General features: G+C 41.2%; 1 protein-coding gene across 2 annotated transcripts; it reads left to right on the top strand.

Annotated features, from left to right (window-relative positions):
• Positions 1-3,528: 3,528 nt before the first annotated feature.
• Positions 3,529-21,697, top strand: LOC128735043 (apolipoprotein D-like). 2 transcript variants are annotated; one of them, XM_053829509.1, is made up of 5 exons: positions 3,529-4,011; positions 12,822-13,044; positions 13,172-13,323; positions 20,960-21,230; positions 21,424-21,523. In XM_053829509.1, the coding sequence occupies exons 1-4, from the start codon at positions 3,880-3,882 to the stop codon at positions 21,179-21,181; spliced, it is 729 nt and encodes a 242-aa protein (XP_053685484.1). In that variant the 5' UTR covers positions 3,529-3,879; the 3' UTR covers positions 21,182-21,230; positions 21,424-21,523. The 2 variants fall into 2 exon arrangements, with proteins under 2 accessions (XP_053685484.1, XP_053685483.1); XM_053829508.1 differs by having other exon boundaries at positions 3,531-4,011; positions 20,960-21,166; positions 21,424-21,697.
• The last annotated feature ends 1,343 nt before the right edge of the window (positions 21,698-23,040 follow it).

Here is a 23,040-nt window from a genome sequence, read left to right as displayed (position 1 = left end):
AAAAAAGGAAGTGTCTTATGCGAAGAATGATTGATTGGATGAATTGTAAAATTTCTGTGTAGACCAAAAATATATCGGGTTGTGCAATGGCAGGTAGGGCTCGCACCACCACTCTTTCGGTTGGTACCCGAATGTTTTACTCACATAACTACTGCCGCCCATTGTATTAGGTTGTTGAATACCTAATTTAGAAGTTAAACCGCTCGCGCAAAGGCCATGTGCTGCAGGCCGATATGTGTCGAGACTCAGACGGTAATCTTCTCACGAACGAACGTGAGGTGACCGAGAGGTGGAAGCAGTATTATGACGAGCACCTTAACAGCGATGTAGCTGAACATGGAGGTGACGATATGGCAATAGATCTTGGAGCACGTGCAGAAGACGACAGAATACCAGCCCCTGACCTCCAGGAGGTAGCAGAAGAGATCGGTCGGCTGAAGAACAATAAAGCGGCTGGGGCTGATCAGCTACCCGGCGAGCTGCTGAAATACGGTGGTGACGCACTGGCTAGAGCGCTGCACTGGGTCATTGTCAAGATTTGGGAGGATGAGCTACTACCGGAGGAGTGGACGGAAGGCATCGTGTGTCCGATCTACAAAAAGGGCGACAAGTTGGATTGTTGCAATTACCGCGCAATCACACTGTTGAACGCCGCCTACAAGGTACTCTCCCAACTTTTATGTCGTCGACTATCACCATTTGCAAAGGAGTTCGTGGGGCAATATCAAGCGGGATTCATGGGTGCCCGTGCCACCACGGACCAGATTTTCGCGCTTCGGCAAGTGTTGCAGAAATGTCGCGAATACAACGTGCCCACGCATCATTTATTCATCGACTTCAAATCGGCGTACGACACGATCGATCGAGATCAGCTATGGCAGATTATGCACTACTACGGATTTCCGGATAAACTAACGCGATTGGTCAAGGCGACGATGGATCGAGTAATGTGTGTTGTTCGAGTATCAGGGGCAGTCTCGAGTCCCTTTGGATCTCGAAGAGGGTTACGGCAAGGTGATGGGCTTTCATGTTTGCTGTTTAACATCGCTTTGGAGGGTGTGATAAGAAGAGCGGGTATAGACACGAGTGGCACGATACTCACGAAGTCCGTCCAGCTTCTTGGTTTCGCTGACGACGTTGACATCATTACACGTACCTTTGAGAGGATGGCGGAAACGTACATCGGACTGAAAGCTGAAGCCAAACGGATAGGACTTGTCATTAATGTATCGAAAACAAAATACATGAAAGGAAGAGGTTCTAAAGAAGTGAATGCAGACCTCCCTCCCCGGATTCATTTAGACGGTGATGAAATCGAGGTGGTAGAAGAGTTCGTGTATCTGGGCTCACTGATTACCGCAGACAACGACACCAGCAGAGAAATACAAAGACGCATTATGGCAGGAAATCGTGCCTACTTTGGACTCCGTAGGACGCTGCGATCGAACAAAATTCGCCACCGCACGAAGTTAACAATCTACAAGACGCTGATTAGACCGGTAGTCCTTTACGGCCATGAGACATGGACTATGCTCGTGGAGGACCAACGCGCCCTTAGTGTTTTCGAACGGAAGGTGTTGCGCACCATCTACGGCGGAGTGCAGATGGAAGACGGAACGTGGAGGAGGCGAATGAACCATGAATTGCATCAGCTGCTTAGGGAACCACCCATCGCTGCCACCGCAAAAATCGGTCGCCTGCGATGGGCTGGGCATGTTGTGAGGATGTCGGACGACTGCCCGGTTAAAAAAGTTCTCAATAACGATCCGACTGGAACGAGACGACGGGGCGCGCAGCGAGCAAGATGGATCGATCAAGTGGAAGGCGACCTGCGGACCCTACGTAGACTACGTGGCTGGCGAATTGCGGCCATGGACCGAGTAGAATGGAGACGACTTCTTCGTACAGCAGAGGAAACCACGGCCTGGAGCTGATTAAGTAAGTAAGTATGAATACCTAATTTTGTTTTGGTCTCCCAATTCTATCATTCCCCGTATACGCATACCACACACTTCCTATGCGACAAAATTACTTTTGTTTGACTGCTTTTTGTTTCTACCGCCGAGAAAATAGATCGTTAGCTGCTCGGTTAGTGCGATTGAAACAAGCAGTGCGTTGCCGACAGTCACAGCGGTAAGTCTCGTGATTGAAACAATCACTATTTTTATTCTAGATGGCACAGTTCCACTTATTTTTGTGCTAATTTTATAATGATCCGAATACGGGAAGTGAATGAAAAACGATCCCACACATAAGCATTCCAGTGTCACACGGAACAAACTCGTCGTAATAAAATGACGGTCCTGTAAAACTGCAATTTTCAAACTTTATGTGTTTTTTTCTCGGAAACTTATCAACGTATTGTAACAAACTATTTTTTTGTTTTATTGGTAGAAGTTTGATGCAGAAGTCCGTTATAACTTTTGCGATTTGTGCACTAGAAACAACCAGAGGCAAAAGGAAAAGATGACAGAATTTAATTTTTTTAAATTAGCTTTTTTCTTCTTTTTCTTTTCTCTCCAGCTATCTTTCGTGTACAAAGCTCAAAAATACTACAAATTTTATTCTATTCGATTCTATATCACTTATTTTTTGCTTTATTTTTTCAGTTTTATCTCAATAGTTGTTGCGTTCATTATATTTACTGCATTATTTAAAAGAAACACGCACAGAAACGTAAAAATATTAAAGTGAACGTTTCGTACAGATGCTATTTTTTAATAAATTCGAAAATTTTTGCACTATATAAAATCATTATCACCCTACTTTTCATACCGATCAGATGACATGGAATAGAAGAGGAAGAAAGTCACATAGGGGTAAACAAGTTCCATCTTCATAATAACTGAATGCCGCTTATGATGGAATAAACGGTAAAGTAACCTTTGAGCAGAGAATAATCAAGAATAGATTTTAAAATTCAAAGTTTTGAAATTTACAATATGGTAGCAAATATAAATATTAAAGGATATTCAATTCTTTGAATATTACTAAATTTTAATCTAACAAACTTTTGTTGATTATTTTAATATTTTTATGTACAGCTTCAGTAATATTACAGCGGTAAATGTTTAAAAAGCCCAAAAATCTAATATTTCTAAAATTTTATTTATATATTTTTGTAGACTACTGCCAAATGTACGTCATAACTTACAAAACAACGGAAACCCGTTAGGAATCCAATAACCCACATAAAACTAATAACTACGTTAAGTTGAATCACCTGTTTACTCGATCAGTTATCCAAAGACAAGATAGTCATAGGAATAGGTGTCGTCGACCAAACATTACTAAGAAAAGAACACTATTTGCTTGCCGTGAATATACTCCACCTGGACCTGGACAAAGAACGATCGCAAGAACACTGCCAAACTAGTGTTAGTGACTGATCAACAACAGCTCCGATCAGCAGCGGCGGCACACACAAACGAGAGCCGCTCACTGCACAGCACAACGATCGGCGCCGTCGTCGATTTCCAGTGACCCTCTCTGTCTTTCGTCGTACAGAATCGTCTGTTCTGTTCTGGAAGTGATTCACATTCAATTTAACTTTTACGCTGTGCTCGACCGGATCGCCCGCCATCGCAGTTGCCATTGACCGCACAAAGTATCGCACGGTGGACGGTTGTGGTGTAGAGTGAACTCGTTCCATCCACTTCGCATCGGGGAAAGACTAGCAAAAAGTTGTGTTTGGCTAAAGTGTACAGTGAAAAGTTATTTTTCCACCGAATCGGATCTACGGGTCTTGAGTAAGCAAAAAGTTCGCGAAGTTTACCATCCGGGTACTGCCCAGTGCTGCTGCTATCACGAGAACCCGGCCGCCGGAGAGTGCAAGGCCAAAGTGTCAAAGTTATAAAAGTTGATCGAAAAGCCCAGCAAATGGCAAAGTTTGCCACAATCCTGGCGCTAGGTGCCATCCTGTGCGGCTCGATTGGCCTATCACATGGACACACGTACAAAACGGGAGAGTGCCCAACGGTGGAACCGATGAGCGGATTCAACATGCAGCAGGTAATGATGGCTCTTTGAACTGGGATGTGGAATCAGATGTGAAAGCGCATTTTGAACCCTACATTATTGTGTGAAAATTTAAGATAGAAAAGCTAGCTTTTATCCCAGCTTGGATTTTTCTTTTTCTTTCATAATAGAAATATTGTTTTGCAATAATACATACTCCACATTATCATGCTTAGTTGCCTCCACCCGATTCGCATGAATTAGCGAAGCTTTCTTATGCGAAGGTCTTTCCGTGTTGTATCGTTGCATGCTGTCCGGTCAGCAGCAACGGACGGGTGGCTTGTCGGAACTTTCACACAGCGAGCGACGGCTCGTTGGGTGCTTTATTAGCTCGTTGATTGTAAGTACATAACAAACCATTTCCGTAGACCGTCCTCGTCCAGCCGATCCAGAGCCCTTACACGGAGTGTGCCAGCACCGACGTCATTCCTAAATTTGAATGATACAGAAAGATCAGCCACATGTAGTGTGGACTCGTTGGAATGTGAATTACCAAGACTCGTTATCAATTGAAAACAAATGTTTTTACTGACTGATGATTACATTAGCAGTAGACAAACAAATTGTCCGAGGCAATTAACGGTATTCCTTTCTCACCGTCAAGTGCGCATACTTTTGACACATTTTCGATATTAGCCTAAAACAAAGACTTGAGAGCGTTCAGTACATGAATGAATAAATTAACGCATTCAATGCAATCTGTTTAGTGTATTTCCTGCTGCTTTATTTTGCTCGACTTTGGCAATTTATTATTTACGTCACTGATGACTTTCCTTATCAGCAACAAGTCTACCAAAAAAATTGCCAAATGTAGCAAAACTTTTATTTTTTTTCGATCCACGACATCACTGACCCACAGAAGTGAGCAGCATTTCACGGGAACGCACGCCAAGGCAAGCCAAGGCGCAACAGCCGGAAAATTGCAATGAACGAACCACTTCGATGTTCATGTTTTCCCAACTGGTGGAACAAAATTGTCATCAATCACAGTCAGGCACAGGCTGGTTTTGATGATAGCATTCCACCCAGCAAACGTCAGCTCAAGACGCGACGAAATGGCCTAAACCATGGGCTGCTCAATGAACGAAGCTCAAGATAGTCACAGAGGAACGATTTTGCAAATTTGGGGCAATTTCATCCGAATAATTCGTTTTTGGGGGTGCAAAAAAAGGACCCGTCATCAATGCTACTTCGCAGCATTCGATTCCCTTGATGGTGAGGTATTTTGATATATCTTGATATATAAGAAAAGTCATTGTTAACATATGCAACATATTTCATTTGGCATATGTACATTAATCATCATACGAAAAATGTTATCTCACCAGGATCAGGAGCAGAATTTTTTTCTCTCGTCAGCTCTCAAAATGATTAATAACGTTATCGTTTAGATAATATGGAACGACCGCACGCCTAATAATTACTGGCGTTAAATCATTTTTTAAGAAATCTAAGAAGATTTTTTAACATTTAAATGTACAAAAACTTACTCTTCTCTGACCGGAACTAATATTTTTAAAATCGACAAACGATAAAACGTTTGAACCGATAGACCTAATCCTTTATATTTGTTCATACAATATGAGCAAACAACATTTTTGCAATGAGGAAGCTTTGAACTAGTTTCCAAATTCGAGAAACGAAATTTGTAATTACATTTTTACTTTATCCAGACCGTGGAATGACCAGAGAATGAAAATGAAAATTGCGAGCAACTCAGCCAAATCCGATGAAGGAAAGAACGATCCTTTATTAAAAACTGGCGTGCCCGGGCACAAACTAGAAGTTAATTTTCTTTCACAAATTTCAACATTTCAATATCGACATATCAAGCTATTTTGTGCTTTCCGTGAAACACAATTGACTGTCCAGATAAGAGTTGAACCCACTATTAATAGAGGAATTCAATCGTGAAAAAAGTTTTTTTTTTTAATTTCAATCTTCATATTCCACTAAGACGCTCAAAAACTTCAAAAGGAGCTAGAACAGAATAAGCGGTTTGTAAAGATATACCCATGCCACCAAAACGCGGTGCTGAGCACCAGGTGGGGTAAAATAAAGTCTCAAATTGAAATTGAAACGTGACTTTAAATGGGATGAAATGGAACAAAAAATGGGACCTGAAGAGAGACTTGAAACTTTAGCTGAAGATGGATTCCCAGGTCACACCACGAAAAATCATTTTGTTTTACTTTTTATTTTGCTGTCTAATTTAATAGAGAAGGGTGGGCCTCAGTACACCTCAGCCTGGGCATGGCAATGATATTACTTACTTATTTACTACTGCGGCTTACCGTCCTAAAACAAAGTCTATTAAACAAGGTTTCTCCATATAACTCGATTGTGGGCTACCGCTCTCCAATTCCTTGGACACCAAGTACTCTTCGCCAGATCTCGCTCCACCTGGTCTAACCATCTTGCTCGCTGCGTTCCTGGTCGTCTTGTACCTACCGGATTTGAGGCGAACACCATGTTTGCAGGGTAGTTGTCCGGCAACATGCTCTGCCCATCGTATCCGTCCAGCTTTAGCCATCTTTTGCATACTAGGTTCGCCATAAAGCTGTGCGAGTTCGTGGTTCGTCCTTTGCCTCCATACTCCGTTCTCCTGTAGGTCGTTCTTAGCACTCGTCTTTCGAAAGCTCCGAGCACTCGCAGGTCCTCCGCCAAGTCTGCTCGATCGCAATTACTTCCGAAGCCCATAGTAAGTACGATTTTTGCTGATAATACGCCTCAGAATCCCACGTCTGGAATCGATGTCCGCTGCTACGAGTGAGCCAAGGTAGACAAATTCGTTAACTACGTCACACTCATCGCCGTCGATCATTATACTAGTGCCCAAGCGACGTCGGTCGGCCTCGATTCAGCCGGCCAGCCAGTTTTAGACGTATATACCTTTAACCAGTGTTACGAAGCCCACGCTCGTGTGGTCTAATTTTCTCAAACACGTGTACTCATTCTAACGAACTCGCCAGCATAAGCATTCCTTGAAAACTCCCGCTCTTATTTCTTCATGCACTGCAACGAGTTTTTGCGTGTGTGTGTTTAGCTAACAGGAACAGCTACAGTTTTCGCTCGTCGCTCGTCGTTCGTCGTTGCAACCCGATCTGCTAATACCGATTACTCACTACGGCTCGTACTCCCGCCCGTGAGTAGAATCGAGGGCGAAGATTAAGAAGAAGAAGAAACAGTAATGCAAAATTTGTACCCCAGTGCGCCACCACCCTCACGGCCAGCTGATTCCCCGCGAGTTTTTTGACTCGGGAATAGGCCATGCAGGAAGACGATATGAGAATGTACGTGCGCGAGTGTGTGGGTAGCAAAACGTCTGCACACAGCACCAGCGGTTGTTTTTTTTACACTTGCGTGTGCGACGTAAGCGTTGAATGCTATGTTTCTCATACTCTTTCGCGTGTGAGTAGGTATGGTGGTCCAATCTTTTCTGCTTTGCGCTTTACTCTGAAGTAATGTTCAGCTAACGCCACAGATGTGCTGCCGAAAATATCCATGTCATCGGCAAAGCAGACGAATTTACTAAATTTATTGAAAATTGTGCCCCGCGTGTTGATAACCGCTCGGTTCATAACACCTTGTAGCGCTATGTTGAACAGCAAGCATGAGAGACCATCACCTTGATGAAACCATCTGTTGGCTTCGAAAGAACTTTACAAATCCGAACACAGCACTGTTTACCATCCATCGTAAATTGAATCAGTTTGGTGAGAACACTGAATTCAAGGCGCTTCTGGAGGATCTGCTGCAGTGTAAATATTTGATATGTTGTAGACCGACCTTGGATGAAGCCGGTTTGATAAGTACCCACATATATTTATTCGCAATTGGTATTTGTGGGAGGAAAATGATACGAGACATCACTTTGTAGGCGGCATTGAGAACGGTGATCGCTCGATCTCACAGTCGAGCATGTTGCCCTTTTTGTAGATCGTTCAGATAAATGAATATAATATTAAATTGATATTGAACTTACTAAATTATCAAAATTCATGAGGATGTTGGATGTTCATTCATTTTGAGTCCAGTTAACGGGTAGCTCTCGCAATGGCCACTCCGGAGCAGGTTCCTGTCGGGTCCTGTATGACCACATTTGACGGGAACCAGATGGAAATCTAGGGCTGCTCAGGTCCTAGATGCTAAAAATAGACAAATTTTCCAATCTTTTGACGGGTCAAGATCCAAAATCGGTCAATGAATAATACAGTTAGAAGCATTTAATTTTGATGAATACCCGGGTACCCAGTCGAACACTTATGGGTGTTAAATTTCCCGTACATATTACGGTTAAAAGTTCAAGAACAATAAAAATAGTAAAATTCGAAAATTGAACTCAAAAATGCGAAACTAGCGATTTTAAACAACCTGATAAATCCGACAAGAAAACTACTTCAAGTTGAACTCAGGATTGCAAAAGTAGCCAGAAAATGCCAAAAACGGTAAAATATCGTAATACAAAGACTGCATTCGGAAAAATTGAAGACCCAAAACAGGTTGTAAATTCTCTCCAAACTTTCTGGAAATGAAATACTGGTATGGTTAAGTATTGACATTATCGGTTTATTTAAACTCTTTCATCAAGTTTTGGGCAGTGATTGAGCCAACTTGACTCTTTTATCCACAATTTCTTCAATTCAAGTTCATTTTCGATCACATTTGGGCTTATACAAAGATTTCCCTTTATGATAACCCAAAATGTATTTGTCGATAGATCGAAGTTTCGGAATTTTCAAAAGTGATCTTTTTCCTGTACCTGTCTAAGTCGGACTGGTCATAATGGTAAGATATCAAACCTCACCAAAACCCTCACCAAGTCCCTGATTTATTGAATTAACTCATTTTGCCATATCCGCCGATCGCTTACCAAATAAGGATTATTTTGTGAATTCCGAGCTTCTTCTTCCGTATATTCTCGCGAACTGTCTATTCACCTGACATTTGTCTGGTGATCGGCCTTAATGTAGGTTTCATCATCCAGCACAATGCAAATGGGGTTTGTGAGCCACTTTCTGTACAAGCACCTTGAGCAAGTTTTGACTACCGAGCCGTGTTTTGTTTGCCATTTCGGTTCGGTATCTTTCTAATTTTTGAATACAAATATTTGCTTTTGCACAAAAAACCGATGCTTTTAAATCATCAGTGAGCGATAGTTAGGAGGTGGTGTACCCAAGTCTTTTTCGTTGAAAATGTTAAAGAGCAATGGATTTAGTACGGTGCCTTGAGGAACGCTGGACGGAATAAAAAAACTCATGCTCATGGTAACCACGTGGCTGGAAAATAAGAGACGCAGTTGCAATTACCAGAATTGTAAATTTGAACAATGCATGCTTCCCAAGCAGCCGGAAAAGTCTCTTGCGCGAATGACCTCGTCATACTGCCAACTAAAGGTAGGTATGGTAAAGTCTCCAATAAAAAGAACCATATCTGCATCCGAAAGCGATATGCATTGTGCTGCATAGCCTTTGCAGACGTGTACAACGCCACTCTCCCTTATAGTGGCCCACCTATAACTATATAATTAGAACGTATGGATTTTCCTTCGGAATTTTGCTACCTTGCTTGGCGAGTTGTATCGGTATCGAGCTATCGGTACAAAGGATCATAGAATAACAAAACACTCCTTGAAATGGTGAAAATCCCAGAGACCGGGGAAAATTCACAGCATGAGCTCATCATCTTGAAAGGAAACAAAGGATCGACTCCGCCTTTTCTTTAGCGCGCATTGGCGATACAGTACAGCTATTGTCGCCTGCTGCCTGCTGATGACAATTAGACCCAATGATCGATGCCACCCGTCGGCGCCTGCTCGTCGTCATCTACTGTCTGCCGATATTCTGTTTTCGCCATCTATCTCGTTTCGTCGAATTGCCAAGATGCCCAAAACCGCTAATTTGTTTACGCAATTTTTGGTGCCAACTAACACGCCGCCACCACCACAATTAAGATCTGCGATCCCAGCAAAAGATTATACACTCTTGGACTATTATCGAGACATATTAGTACGTAAACCTCTCACGTTCTGATAATAAACGAAGAACAAATGGACGCATGATACCTTTACTTCAGTGGTGAGCGTTTGAAAACGTTTGAAGAAAGAATACTTTCCTGGAGAGGAGGTTTAAAAATTTAAAAATTGATACGAGTACCAGCCTGCGATAACGGGTTTCGATACAGGTTGCGATAACGAGTCGATGGCATTCAGAACACTGACACTTCGCATGAAGGCGAAGATGATCAGGTCGACAAACAGTGAAGCACCCAACCAGGATTTTAAATGCCAAAATCGGTGCGCCCCAGTAGCCGATAAAATGTTGAAAGTCTTTCTATGTAGCGTCGAAGTATTCAGTCACTAACAGAAGTTACGCTTCATAATGAGGGGCACTTGGATAACAGTTGCAAGCAGCCGAATCTAAACAAGAACCAGCACATCTGGACCAACCTTGGTTCCATACACCACCTTATGTTAGGATAATTTACATTTATTATGCCTTGAAAGATACCAAAAACCGGTGAGCTATGAATACGCCACGCAAACGGTGATTATGGTTAAGATGATAAACCATCTAAGTTTTAAATAAAAATAAATGGGGTTAACAACCTGCGAACATCCAAACCACCCACCGATGGAAGGCACAAAAGCTATCTAAAAGTCCGCAACTACCCCATAAAAAGATACCGCTATAAATTTTGTCCGAATGTTTTTAAACGAGTTTATTCATCCTGAAAACATATGTTATTTTGGGCCATCATTCACTAGATTTTTTTTTATTTTTTTATTGCCCCCCAAAGATATTACCATTACCAATCCAATTCTACACTTCAGACGACCACGCAATTTATAACTTACCCTCCACCCTCCTCGACACAGAGAAAAGGACCTCTCATACCACAAACCATTTCTAATCGTATTTCCAGCTGTGGAATATATGTATGTTGGTATTAGCTGTTTCACAATTCACCGTGGGTAGCTGTCATGCGTTGTATGTCAGCAGCATCCGCCTTGTCACGTTTTATTCAAAAATGTTGCTCGGCTCTTTCGGACCGGAAGTGAAGTAGTTACATAAATGGATTCCCAGGCTTAATTCCATGATGACGTTGTCGGACAAAAACAAACCAATTACCTTTGATTAGAGTGCTCTTCTTTATTCTATCATACAGTAACTTTTTTTAACAGTAAAGAACAAGGCACCTGTCAATCTTAGTTTTTAGTTCGGAGCAGTAGAGAGGAAAAACTGCACTAAGCTTAAAAAAAGCTAGCTGTTGTGTTGCATTTAAAGTGTACATATATTTCAACCGCAGCTTCCGACGATTTCTCAACCTACCATCATCAAATGCGGTAAATTAGGCGACAAATGGTACGGAAAATTGGATCCCCTCCACTCATTCTGTACTGGAAATTCTACTGGAAGTTACGCTATTAGCTTACTTCAACGTTCAGGTCGGTGTCGGTGATACCACCGAATGTGTTCAATAAATTTTCAAACTTTGTCAATTGGTAAAAATTTCGTTTTGGGAAAGGATTAAAAATAAATTTTGCAAACTAAACTTTTATACAACACTGAACGATTCTTGTTTCGTAAGACTCTTTTTTTTTTGTTATACTCTTGAGTCTTGAAAAGTACATTAAATTTGGTTCAATAATAATTGTTTACGGCCCATCAAATCCCTTCCGGCGGTTTCCAGCACCGGTTGGAATAATTTTCATCCTCTACAGTAAGTTTCGATAGGATTCCACCAAGCAGCATGTGAAGCTTCTCCTACGCCAATTTGGCACACAGGAAGCATTCTGCTGATGCAAAACTCCACCTAGGAAATCATCTGTTGCTGACAGCCGCCGAAAGGCGCTGTGAATAAACTCTCTGGTGGCTACGCAAACCGAAGCGAGCAACCATTCTTCACAAATTATCCGCGAGCGAACCTGGTTTACCGATACCGGGATCTTGCATCCTTTTGTTAGGAGATTTCATCCTGCTGCCCTCGTCGGACCGTTTTGATTGATTCTGACAGCAGCGGAGCGGTACGTCAGCGGACGAGGCAAGTTGTAGTTTTAGTTGTTTGCTACCTGACAGTAAAGTGCTTCCGTTTTTGTTTCAACCTTTTCGACGCTTTAGGGTGGCTGGTCGGATTTAAACTTGTAAAAGTTACTTCAAAATGTAGCAGAACAGAAAGGACTTCCTTTTCTCACATTACTGTCAAATATACGCTCTCTTTAATCTGCTGCATATGCACCGAACATGCACCGCAACTCGGGTATTTCCAGTTTCTGCAGTCTAAGAGAAAAATCGTTTACTTTCCACCGCTTTTATTTACTTTCACTTTACAATGGAACAATGCAATGTGGGACGAATCGCGGATGGCACAAAACCGAGGAAGAGGATAACCGGAATGGGAGCACCGGTCTGTCATCGGGCACCAGGACCCAGGACACGGTGCAGCCGTGTTATGCTGTTTATCGTCGCTACAAATTGGTATAAATTGCTGTTTTTGTTTGTCTGTGCTGAACCATGTGCTGGTAGCTCGTAGCGGGATGGGATGGAATTCGGTTCGTTACCGTTACCAAGAGATTGCTTTGAACGGAGAAAATGGCTGAATAAAATCATAATTCTTGATACGTTTCCGTTCCGAAATTTTACAAAAACAATTCTTAGTAGTTTAAGCCTGTTATTTGTTATCATAGTATTTTTGCTCTTAATCAATATGCTGCAAGTATGTACGAGTTTTCCTTAGTTTAAACCAACACAATGCAATTGTTACCTTACTAATCTAAACCAATTTCTTTTTGAATTCCCCAACAGTTCCTGGGTGTTTGGTACGTGATCCAAAAGACGGGAACCGCGTCGACCTGTGTCCTGTACAACATCACCAAAAGCGACGAACCGGGCGAGTACCACATCGAACAACTGTCGCAGAAGGCACCACTGTCAATTACTCCCATAAAGCACGAGTACAGCTACACTGGTACGCTGAAAGCGACCGATAAGGACATCCCGGCCCGGATGACGGTCCGGTTTCCGCTGAGTAAGTCAACCAGCGAGCGAGCGTATGGTTTCCGCTGCGGAAAACCATACGTTTCTGTTCCGTTGTTTAAACATACCTACATGTTTAACTAGCCTCTGAACCTCTATTGTTCGGTCGTATCTCGTAGGTGTTGCTGGATCGGCTAAGTTTGTCGTTTTCATGACCGATTACGACACGTTCGGGGCTATTTTCTCCTGTCAGAAGATTTCGTTCGGACATCGTCAGAGCGCTACCATCCTGTCGCGGACCAGGGATCTTGACAAGATTTATGTCGATAAGGTAAGTTTTTCGTTGGCTCATTACACTGCTCTGAAGATTTTGAAAATTTCCTTGACACTCACTAAGATTTTTGTGATACATTCTGTTTCAAATTGTACAGATGCCACTTTACAACGGAATGCGTTGAAAATTGCAACAGTGACATAACAAATTTTCATATACTTCAATTCAACCAAAACAGATTTCTATGAAAGTTTTATATGAATCAACTATTACATGGAAAAACTATCATCCACAAAACTGCATGCAAATGTTGCCATTGTGCAAACGTGTTCTAGCTTTTATCCTAGCTGAGGTGTTACGACATGACAATCCACACGCGTCGGATCGGTTTCGTTTTTTTTTTTGCTCACCGGACAATACTGGCTTTCATCGTATCGCCCGGAAGTGAAATATTTATAGCTTCACGAAGGAGAAAGATAATGCCCTCCCGGGGGATGATGCACACTTTTCCCATTTCCAGGACACGTGTGTCGTAATTTAGATGTGAGTTTGCTGCTATCTGTCGTTCAGATGAAGCTCGGAAAAGAACTGTCGCTCAGCTCAGCTTTTTTTGCTCATCTTTATGGTAAGAAAATGTTGAATATGTACGATGATGTTAACTCTGTGAGTTCCCGTGCTTCGTTATGAAAGCTTTCTCGTTATTAAATATTTAATGTCATATTGTACTTCCTCGTGTGATGTGGCTCTATTTTTTACGCTAACTTTCAGTAGATTATCATTACATAGAAAATAGAACCGCTTCATCGCTTGTCTCAGTCGACTTTTATTCAACATCAGCCCATAACATAAGGCTGTGATATCAAAAATGTTCAGTGGCACGTATTTCTTTAAATTTAAATTCTACATTCTTTAAATTTTATCAATGATCAAACATTTTAATTTTATTCTTAAACATAGATATTCGTTGTAAAGGCACACAAATAATATCCTTCAATTTCGAAACATTTAACATAAAAACTGCAAGAGCATCCGGACCAACTAGAAGTTAATATGTATGATATAAAATTATGTTTGGTACGAAAATAAATTTATTGCCATTTGTACTCACGATTGGAACTAAAAAAATTGATACTTCAATGCTTTTTCTAAGTAAATCACGTTGTCTACTGGAAGGCTATCAACAGCGGATGAACTAACCATCAGCTGTGCTTCCCCATCTCAACCAAGCCCGAAGCTGCATCAGTGATCATCATCGGTCAATGGTTAGTGGACATTCATTTAGAAAGTAAATTCATTCAAAAATCACTGTCTGTCGGTCCATGCCAATGGCAACGGTCGGTCACTTTCGCGTTTGGTTCACGTCCGCACCGCACGATATAACCGAGTGCGCCGAGTAACGGTATTTTTCGCTATTTCCATGATCATCCCCCGAAGACGATGCAGAAGCGAGCGTATATGTACAAGAATGATTTCCATGACTGCCGTCATTTGCCAGGCCAATTAAGAGTTTTGCTGCCATAGTTCTGATTGTGAGCAAAACGTAAAAAGTGAGGTACCTAAATTATGCCAGGCCAAGTTCCTATTTCTGTTACCATACAAAAAGTCTCACCATGCCACCAAAATTACAATCGAAACCGTATCAGATAGTCTTGTATGAGAAATCGTTTAACCAAATTAAAACAAACAAAATAATGGAGGCATACAAGAAATACAACTTACCCAAATTTCCTGATCCATCTCGTTCAACTCGCGATCCAGCTCCTTGTTCATTGCTAGCAAAGCTACGAAAAAAAACTGTAACTATCATTGGACAGGAACAAAAACGTAGGTAGGAACACTTTAAAGCCACTTTCTTTTTAGCTCCTACCAACAACTACTACCTTAAGCTTGATGAAATAGCGATTAGATTAAAAAACATTACAGCTTTCCGTAAATTAATGCACTTTTAACACTTGAGCAATACACTTAAGAAACCTTTTTCAACATATTTCAAAAAGGTTTAAAAATATAATTTTCTTTCGATCAAAACCAAGCACTACACCGCCGGAATTGATACGATCGACACGGCACATAACACGGACAAACGACACGAAACTAAACCCGCCGCGGCGCCCTGGTTGGACACCGGTGATCCCGACCGAACCGAACCGGACGCAAAGCCAAGCCAATGGAAACTGAAACCATTGGTTTAGAAAATATCCATGCAAAAGTGTTAAATGTTCATTTTTCGCGTTCGGTTTAGATCCGTGTGCTGATCGTGTATGCCGAATAACGGTACTTTCTGCTTTCGCAGCCACCTTCATTTCCATCAATATGTTCCGTCACCGTCGTTTATAAAAGCTGTGTTTGGATGACCGTGAATGAATTCTAGATCGTGAAACGGTTGATGATCTCGTTATAGAATCAGGAGGGACGTATGCAACGTAATGGAAAAAATAATTTTATCTTCAACTACGGATTTGATCAACGTGAAAGAAACCTTTATTACTATTAACATAAAATTAACATACAAATTAAAATGGAACTTAACGTAACTGTAATACTTTATAACTAACTTCGTGTATTACAGATTTTTACATTAGAAATCGGGAGACGCTGAATTTCCTTAACGTGGTTGTGCCCCAAGATTTCTAAACATTCAGTACACCCCAACCTTTTCTAGTTGACAGATTTGATGGACCGATATATTTGGACCGCTGAATACTCCCGTTTGGTACTAAAAATATAAGATTGTAGGGTAAGGAACATATATTTCATGCAGTCTAGTCCTCTCACTGATTGTTTTACCTTTTTGTAAGCAATAGGTTAACTAACTGGTGGATATCAGCATACCAATCTTCTAGTTAACTTTAAGTTTTCAAGCTGTTACCACTGAAAGTCACTATTATTAATCTAAACATATGATTTTTCACATTAAAAATTGAGGCGCTGGAACTAATTTTAATCAGCCCGAACGCATTTTAATCACCAATGTGCTTTCTCAAGCAACCCTGAATTTTACTGACTTGTACCAAATTATCACTGTAATAAGCTTGTGACCACATGTCATGATAACCAAATACCACATGACCACATCAATAAGACCACATACCACAATATGGCATGTTAAAATTGAGTGCAAGATTTTTTGAAATGCTGTAATCAATGCTCAAAGTATAACGAAGTGGAGATCCTTTTTAGTAGTAACGAGTAACGAGATGCAGAAATGCAAGACTTTAGAAAACAATTTTTAATTCATCGAAAACACAGTAAATTGCGTTTATCACGAATTATCATCTATGGTTAAGTGATTCAAGATAATGTTCTTATCAAAAGATTCTAAAAATATGAACAAAAACTGCATTTTAAGCTCATTTATAATCATCTGATTTAAATAGGGGACCCATGCATCTCTGAGTAACGTGTGCCTAATCGACACTTGGTCAGAACACATGTTTAGTATAACTTTTGAGCTGCTTGTTCGATTCTAGAGAACCTGCCATAAAAACTTTCCGATTGCAAGAACATTTAATTGATTGTTTTAAAGTTCCATTTCAAACTTATCCCACACTTTCAAAATTACCATTTTCAACTCATCAATGCTGTTCAGGGAAAAAAATTCAGTGTTTTTGATCAATCGTGTGAGTTATCGTCACAGGCACCCTACTAGCACGGTTGTTACAAAGTAGCTGTGGTAACCGAATTCTGACTAGTTTCAGTCGTAATCCGGTTGCTTCAACTAAATAGACTTAAAGTGTGCTACTTGGGCACAGATCACGATCCGTACATAACAATATAACAAACAGTGAATCCTTAGCATTGATCACAAGATTTTGTTCTCTAAACAGTCTCATCAGTCGATCACAGTGTTACATCTTACCTAGAAGCGACAAAAACGTTTACTCATGTTGTTTGTATTGAGATTCATATGCTGCACCAAGGATGAAAAAGTCATTCCCTCAAGTGAGAATTGCTGCTTTACGATCATTAGCTGTCGAAGGCATAAAGATTACTACCACTACCGCTTAGCAGTGATTCAGAACTTTACTGATTCGCTCTCGCTGTTAGCTGTGCACGAACCAGTCTCGAAAGAGAAATGATTCAAAAGGGCTATAAAAAAATAGTGATTGAATCAGAACCGATACAATAACAAGACGAACGTAAGCGATGGGAATCGATTTGAACTTGGTTCACTTACGCTCACTGATCGGTCAGTTTTAACTCAATGGTATTCACACTTCTGCTATTAAAATATATTGTAATTATTCTCCTTATATTTCAAATATTCAAACACTTTGTAACTTATCCAGAAGTTACATAACTTATTGGAGCAAAATTAAAGCTGGTTCAAATGATGATTGCAATCGTTTTCGGTTCATGAACGATTGAGAAGATGAAAAGCAAAATAAAATCGGATCAGATTCGCTCAGTGGCAAACGTTTGGTTCGCTTCGTTAGGGTCAGAGAGTGAAATAAACAGAGTAGGCATGGTCGCAATCATTTCAGCTCATATTCAATTTGGTTCGTTTGCAACAAATGATGCAAACTGCTATGAGAGCACACTTGGTCTCTCTGAGTGAGCATATAAAAGGTGATGGTTGTGTGAGTTGAATCGGTGATTGAGTATCGATGGCAACATTTTGATGCGATTTTTGACCATGCCGTGCGATGCACACAACCAATCGTATGTGTCTGTTAAACTTTACAACACAATCATGCAATGAACGATCTGCCATGAGGTTTATCATAATCTGTACAGATCGCGACAGAGTATTTGTCGCTTACAAGTAGTAATGTCAATGAATCTGAATCTGATTGCCCCTCTGATCTTGATCACTAGAAGCAATTTTTTCCATCTCAGATGCTGTTATATTGCTTCTTATTCATAGATAGAGCCGTCGCACAATGATTCCCCAGATGTTCACTGCATTAAATCCAGTGATCAAAATAAGATCAGGGCCAGAAGAGTTAACTTTTTCAGTTATAAAACCAGTATTTTGTAGAGCAACCTCGTTGTTTTTTGTCTTGACCTTGAAATGAGGTCAGACATATAATTAGGTTTTTATAAGAGTTCCTCTGTGGAGCCAGATGTCGAACCTTTAAAAAGGCGAGAAATTCGTCAGCTGAAGAATAACCGAGCCGCCGGAAAGGACCGACTCCCGGCAGAGCTCTACAAAAATGGCCAAGAACCGCTAGCAACGGCACTGCATTGGATAATTTCTAGGATCTGGGAAAAGGAGAAACTACCGGAGGAGTGCATGGAAGGTGTTGTACGTTCCAGCTACAAAAAGGGCGACCGGTTAGATTGCTTTAATTACCGCGGTATCACTATGGTCAACACCGCTTACAAGGTGCTCTCCCAGGTTTTGTTGCGTCGTCTATCTCCAATAGCAAGAGAATTCGCAGGGTAGTATCAGGCGGGATTTATGGGGGCCCGTGCTACTACGGATCAAATTTTTACTCCCCAACAAATCCTCAAGAAATATCGCGAGTACAACGTGCCGACGCATCATATTTATGTGGATTACAGGGCAGCATACGATACAGTTGAGCACAAACAGCTATGACAAATAATGCACGAGAAGGGTTTTCCGGACAAACTGGCGCAGATGATCAAAGCTACCCTGGTGCCAGTGATGAGCTACGTGCGTGTTTCGGGGTACTCACGAGTCCTTACAAATCGCGCAGAATTGCAGCAAAGGTATGGACTGTCCTGTATGTTATTCTACATCGTTATTGAAGGTATGATCCGGGTAGCGGGAATTGAAACGAGAGGAACTGTCTTCAGTTCCAACTCCTAGCCTTCGCAGACGACCTCGACATCATTACTAGAAACCTTGGGGCGGCGGAGGCAATCTACGCCATACTAAAAACGAAGGCTAGAAGGATTGGGTTACTAATCAATGCGTCGAAAACCAAATATATGGTAGAAGGAGGTTCCAGAGAAAGCAACGTTTGCTTCCCACGGACAGTGACTATTGACGGCGATGAACTAGAAGTGGTTGATGAGTTCGTATATTTGGAATCTCTGGTCACCGCCGACAATAATACGAGTAAGAAGATCCAACGACGCATTCCAGTAGCAAATCGAACCTACTTTTCCCTCTACAAGACGCTTCGATCAGGGAGCATACGCCGCCACACAAAGCTGACGATGTACAAAACGCTAATCAAATCAGTAGTCTACGGTCTTGAGATAGTGGTGCTGAAATCAACGTGAAGTGGTTAAGTGAATTCCGAGAGTCACGCAAGTGAGAGGAAAAGTGAGATCTACCGTAAAAACAGGATTATTTTTCAATGTCATTTGATTTGCATGAAATCGAAACTAACTTTGCTTATGGAAGACCTACGTGCACTACTTGGAAAGATTCCCATCGTATACGTAGCGAAAGTTGCGAGACTACAACCACCTCGCAAGGATGCTGGACAACTGTGCAGTAAAATCTGTACTCTTCCAGAACCTAAACGGAACAAGGAATAGAGGGGCCCAACGTGCTAGATGGCTCGACCAGGTTGAAGCCGACTCGCGTGTGGAAGCGCTCAACGAATTGGCGACGAGTAGTCCAGGACCGAGTACAGTGGAGTAGAATTCTTGATACGGCAAGAGCAACCTCGGCTCTCTGCTGATATAAGACGAAGAAGATCTACTGGCGAAAGACTAGATTCAAATAAATCTATTATATTTCGGTCAGTTGACAACATTTCTCGATAAAACAAAAACTCCATAGTTTTTTTCGTGCTATTTAACGAAATACGGAAAGGAAAGTATTTCAAGTTTCTATTAAGTATGTATAAAACATCATAAATGATAAACCAATCCACATGAAACCAGAACACAACATTCACTTCAGTTCAATTTAAAATAACGTACCATAAGCAGCGACTTAAAGCGAGGTACACAAACGACCCGTGCTCAGTTTAATACCCGCTCGACAGAATAAAAAAAAAACAAAATGTGATATAAACAGTCCTTCTTAAGTTCGTCTTATACAAACATGACCCAAACGCGCCAGGCCACAAAATCATCCCGAAAACGAACTAAGCACATAAAACTTTGCCAAAGAGAGCCAGTGCTATGCATGCATGATTCCTTTCACAGGTGCTATACCTACCTGCCTTCACCCGAAACTGTACGCGGTTGTGCAGCAACATCAAAGCAGAGAACATGCATATTTTAGCACCACCACCTGTGCGCACAAAAAGTCCCTGGACCTTGTTAGGTCCCGGATCGGACCGGACAGCAGCTTATTGCTCCCGGTTGTTTGTTCATCAAAATGGTTCCTTTAACGTTAGCGAACGAATATATCACACGAGCTGTGTAGAAAAATGGTCAAAAATGTTTTAACGTTTGCAGAAGGCATATTCAGTGGTTTCACAGCAACTTTATATAAAAATTGAATTCATATTTATTGCCTACTAATATTTTTCAGCTTTTTTCATGTTTGTTTATCGGTGCAATAACGCTCGCCCGAAAAGTTTCAAGCTTCGTGACTATCGGAAATGGCTAAAAATAATATGCATAGCCTTTCAGACGCTACGTGAGCAAAATTCGCAAATCTCCCAACCAAAAGTAACATTTTCCTACTCTGCGGGATCAGGGCAAAGCCGGAGAAAAAAATCCTACCCACTAAATTCCAATTTATTATGAAAAGCACCATCATCGTCACGTGAACTCACCACACCGAACCATACTTTATTTTATTTTATTGCCACAGATCCGCAACCGGCTGGCCGGCTTCTCGGTGGACCCATTCGACCTGAGCATAATCAACCAAACTGGCTGCCCGAAGGAGGGCGAAGCTGGCTGGAACATCCACATCGATCCGGACACCTTTTCGGCGAAAAACATTGCCAACGTGTTCCGCAAGGCCGGCGAGAAGATCGGCGACGGGTTCGAGTACGCCGTGAACGCAGGCAAAAAGGTTAATTTGTTCTAGTCCAGCTTCCATTCAACTCTACAACACTACACATCGCCATCAGCTTTCAGTTAGTTTCTCGTAATTTTCGTTATTGGCTTCTACACATAATCTGTGCGATTTCTATCCAAAGAGCTTTTCTTTATCAGTAATTTGAACATCTTCGAATGGCACAGTGAAGAATTAACCACATCTGTCTATTTAGTTGGTAATCTGAGTAAAAATAATTTCTTATTTGCTCCTTTTTCCTGGTACTACGGCAGATCTATCACCAGTATGCGGACTCCAGCGCGGAACAGGGCAGCGGAACACCTTCCACCGGTAACCGAGCTGAGCGCCTAACCATGAAACCAAACCCAGAAGCCGAGTGGCTTCCGTGAACCGGACCTGACCTTCTGACCAGCAGCAGTTGAGCGTGCAGGTCAAGTGTAGACCAGGTTTTCACTGACAGTTTTATATGCCTAGCTAGAAATATCAAAACAAATTTTACTCATGTGAATGACTTTACCTGTAAAATAAAGACAGTCAACTTTGTATCATCTGAAAGAATGTTTTTTAGTTCGACCGACTAGTATTGGATTCAAAAATGTTTTTGTGGCATAAATCGTACGTAGTAAATAGTTTCCTTGCTGAGGGTAGGGCAATATAATATCGATCGGTGATTTAAGTTCAATCATGCACATAAGGGGGCCTTAAGAATAAAAGCCATCCCGCCGTCTGGGAGAAGATTTCGGGTTACGGATTGATTTGTTAGAGTTTCTAGACTATTCAAAGTTTCAGTGAGGACTGCACCTAAAGCACTAACAGACAGTTGTTGATGAATATTTGTGGGTTTTAAAGCAATATTTATCGTTTGGGTTCGAACTAGGCGATTATGAAAACGGAAATAAATCTCTCGAAGGTTGCCTTTTCCCCCATTATTGGCTCCTGGCTATTTCGCCAGGATTAGAATTCAAAACGATGGCAATCAATGGAACTAAACCATGCTCCAGAAATATCCTCTCGTGATTGAGTGCTTGCACAACGAAACTGAGATGTGAGAAACACATTTAAAACGGAAACCGAACACTGGATCGCTTTTATTCAAGTTTGCTAATTTATCACAAAATTGGCTGACTAAAGTTCTTTTATTGAGCGTCTTGATAAAGTCTGCTAATAGAGAAGTCAGAAAAGTTTTATCTTTCTCGCAAAATCGATTTTTGTTCTGACACCAGAAAATCTGCATTTTAACAATCATTCAAAAGGGTTGTGTTATAGACACCACCACATTCATAATTGACATAGCACTATATTAGGCAGGTCTTTGGTACAAAAACTTGAATAAGGAAACTTTTCTCACAATTTTGACCCATTATAGCCACTACAGCGCCAAAAGAAAGAAAAAGAAATAGAATGAAAATAATATGAATAAGGTCGGCTTTGAAAAGCTAGTGGTTACTTGATAGGCCTGATTCGCTGACAAAGTAACTTTAGAATGAGCTTATTCTCAGTCACCCCATTACCCTTCCTCAATGCTGAATGCCACAGGGGTTAGACAAAATGATAGGGACAGGCAAAATTTTGACGAAATTCCAACGGCCAGAACTTCTACAAAATAACACATTTTTAGATGAAACTAATTGCATTTCACGGGGAATTTTTTCCAGTTTTTCTAAAATATTTCAAGTTTGAATTTCGTCAAAATTTTGTCAAAAATTTTACCTGTCCCGATCATTTTGTCTAACCCCTGTATATTACCTCGATGCCGCCACTTTGACAGTGAAAAAGTCACTCTTGTACTATATGGCACTAATATAATGTACTGGTCAGAGGATGCTAAGGACAAGTTCTACGACAGACTTGAGAGGACCTATGGCGAGTGCCCGAAAACAACACGAAAA

Source organism: Sabethes cyaneus, chromosome 2 (genome assembly GCF_943734655.1).
Source record: "Sabethes cyaneus chromosome 2, idSabCyanKW18_F2, whole genome shotgun sequence".
Lineage (NCBI taxonomy): Eukaryota > Metazoa > Arthropoda > Insecta > Diptera > Culicidae > Sabethes > Sabethes cyaneus.
The sequence above is the reverse complement of the archived record's forward strand: the minus strand, read 5'-3'. Positions and strand labels throughout refer to the sequence as shown.

Bases quoted from the DNA above. Each gene is read 5' to 3' on its own strand.
- LOC128735043 (XM_053829508.1), top strand. From the start codon at position 3,880: ATGGCAAAGTTTGCCACAATCCTGGCGCTAGGTGCCATCCTGTGCGGC. The intron at 4,012-12,821 runs GTAATGATGGCT...ATTCCCCAACAG, and splicing joins GCGGATTCAACATGCAGCAG to TTCCTGGGTGTTTGGTACGT. The intron at 13,045-13,171 runs GTAAGTCAACCA...CGTATCTCGTAG, and splicing joins GACGGTCCGGTTTCCGCTGA to GTGTTGCTGGATCGGCTAAG.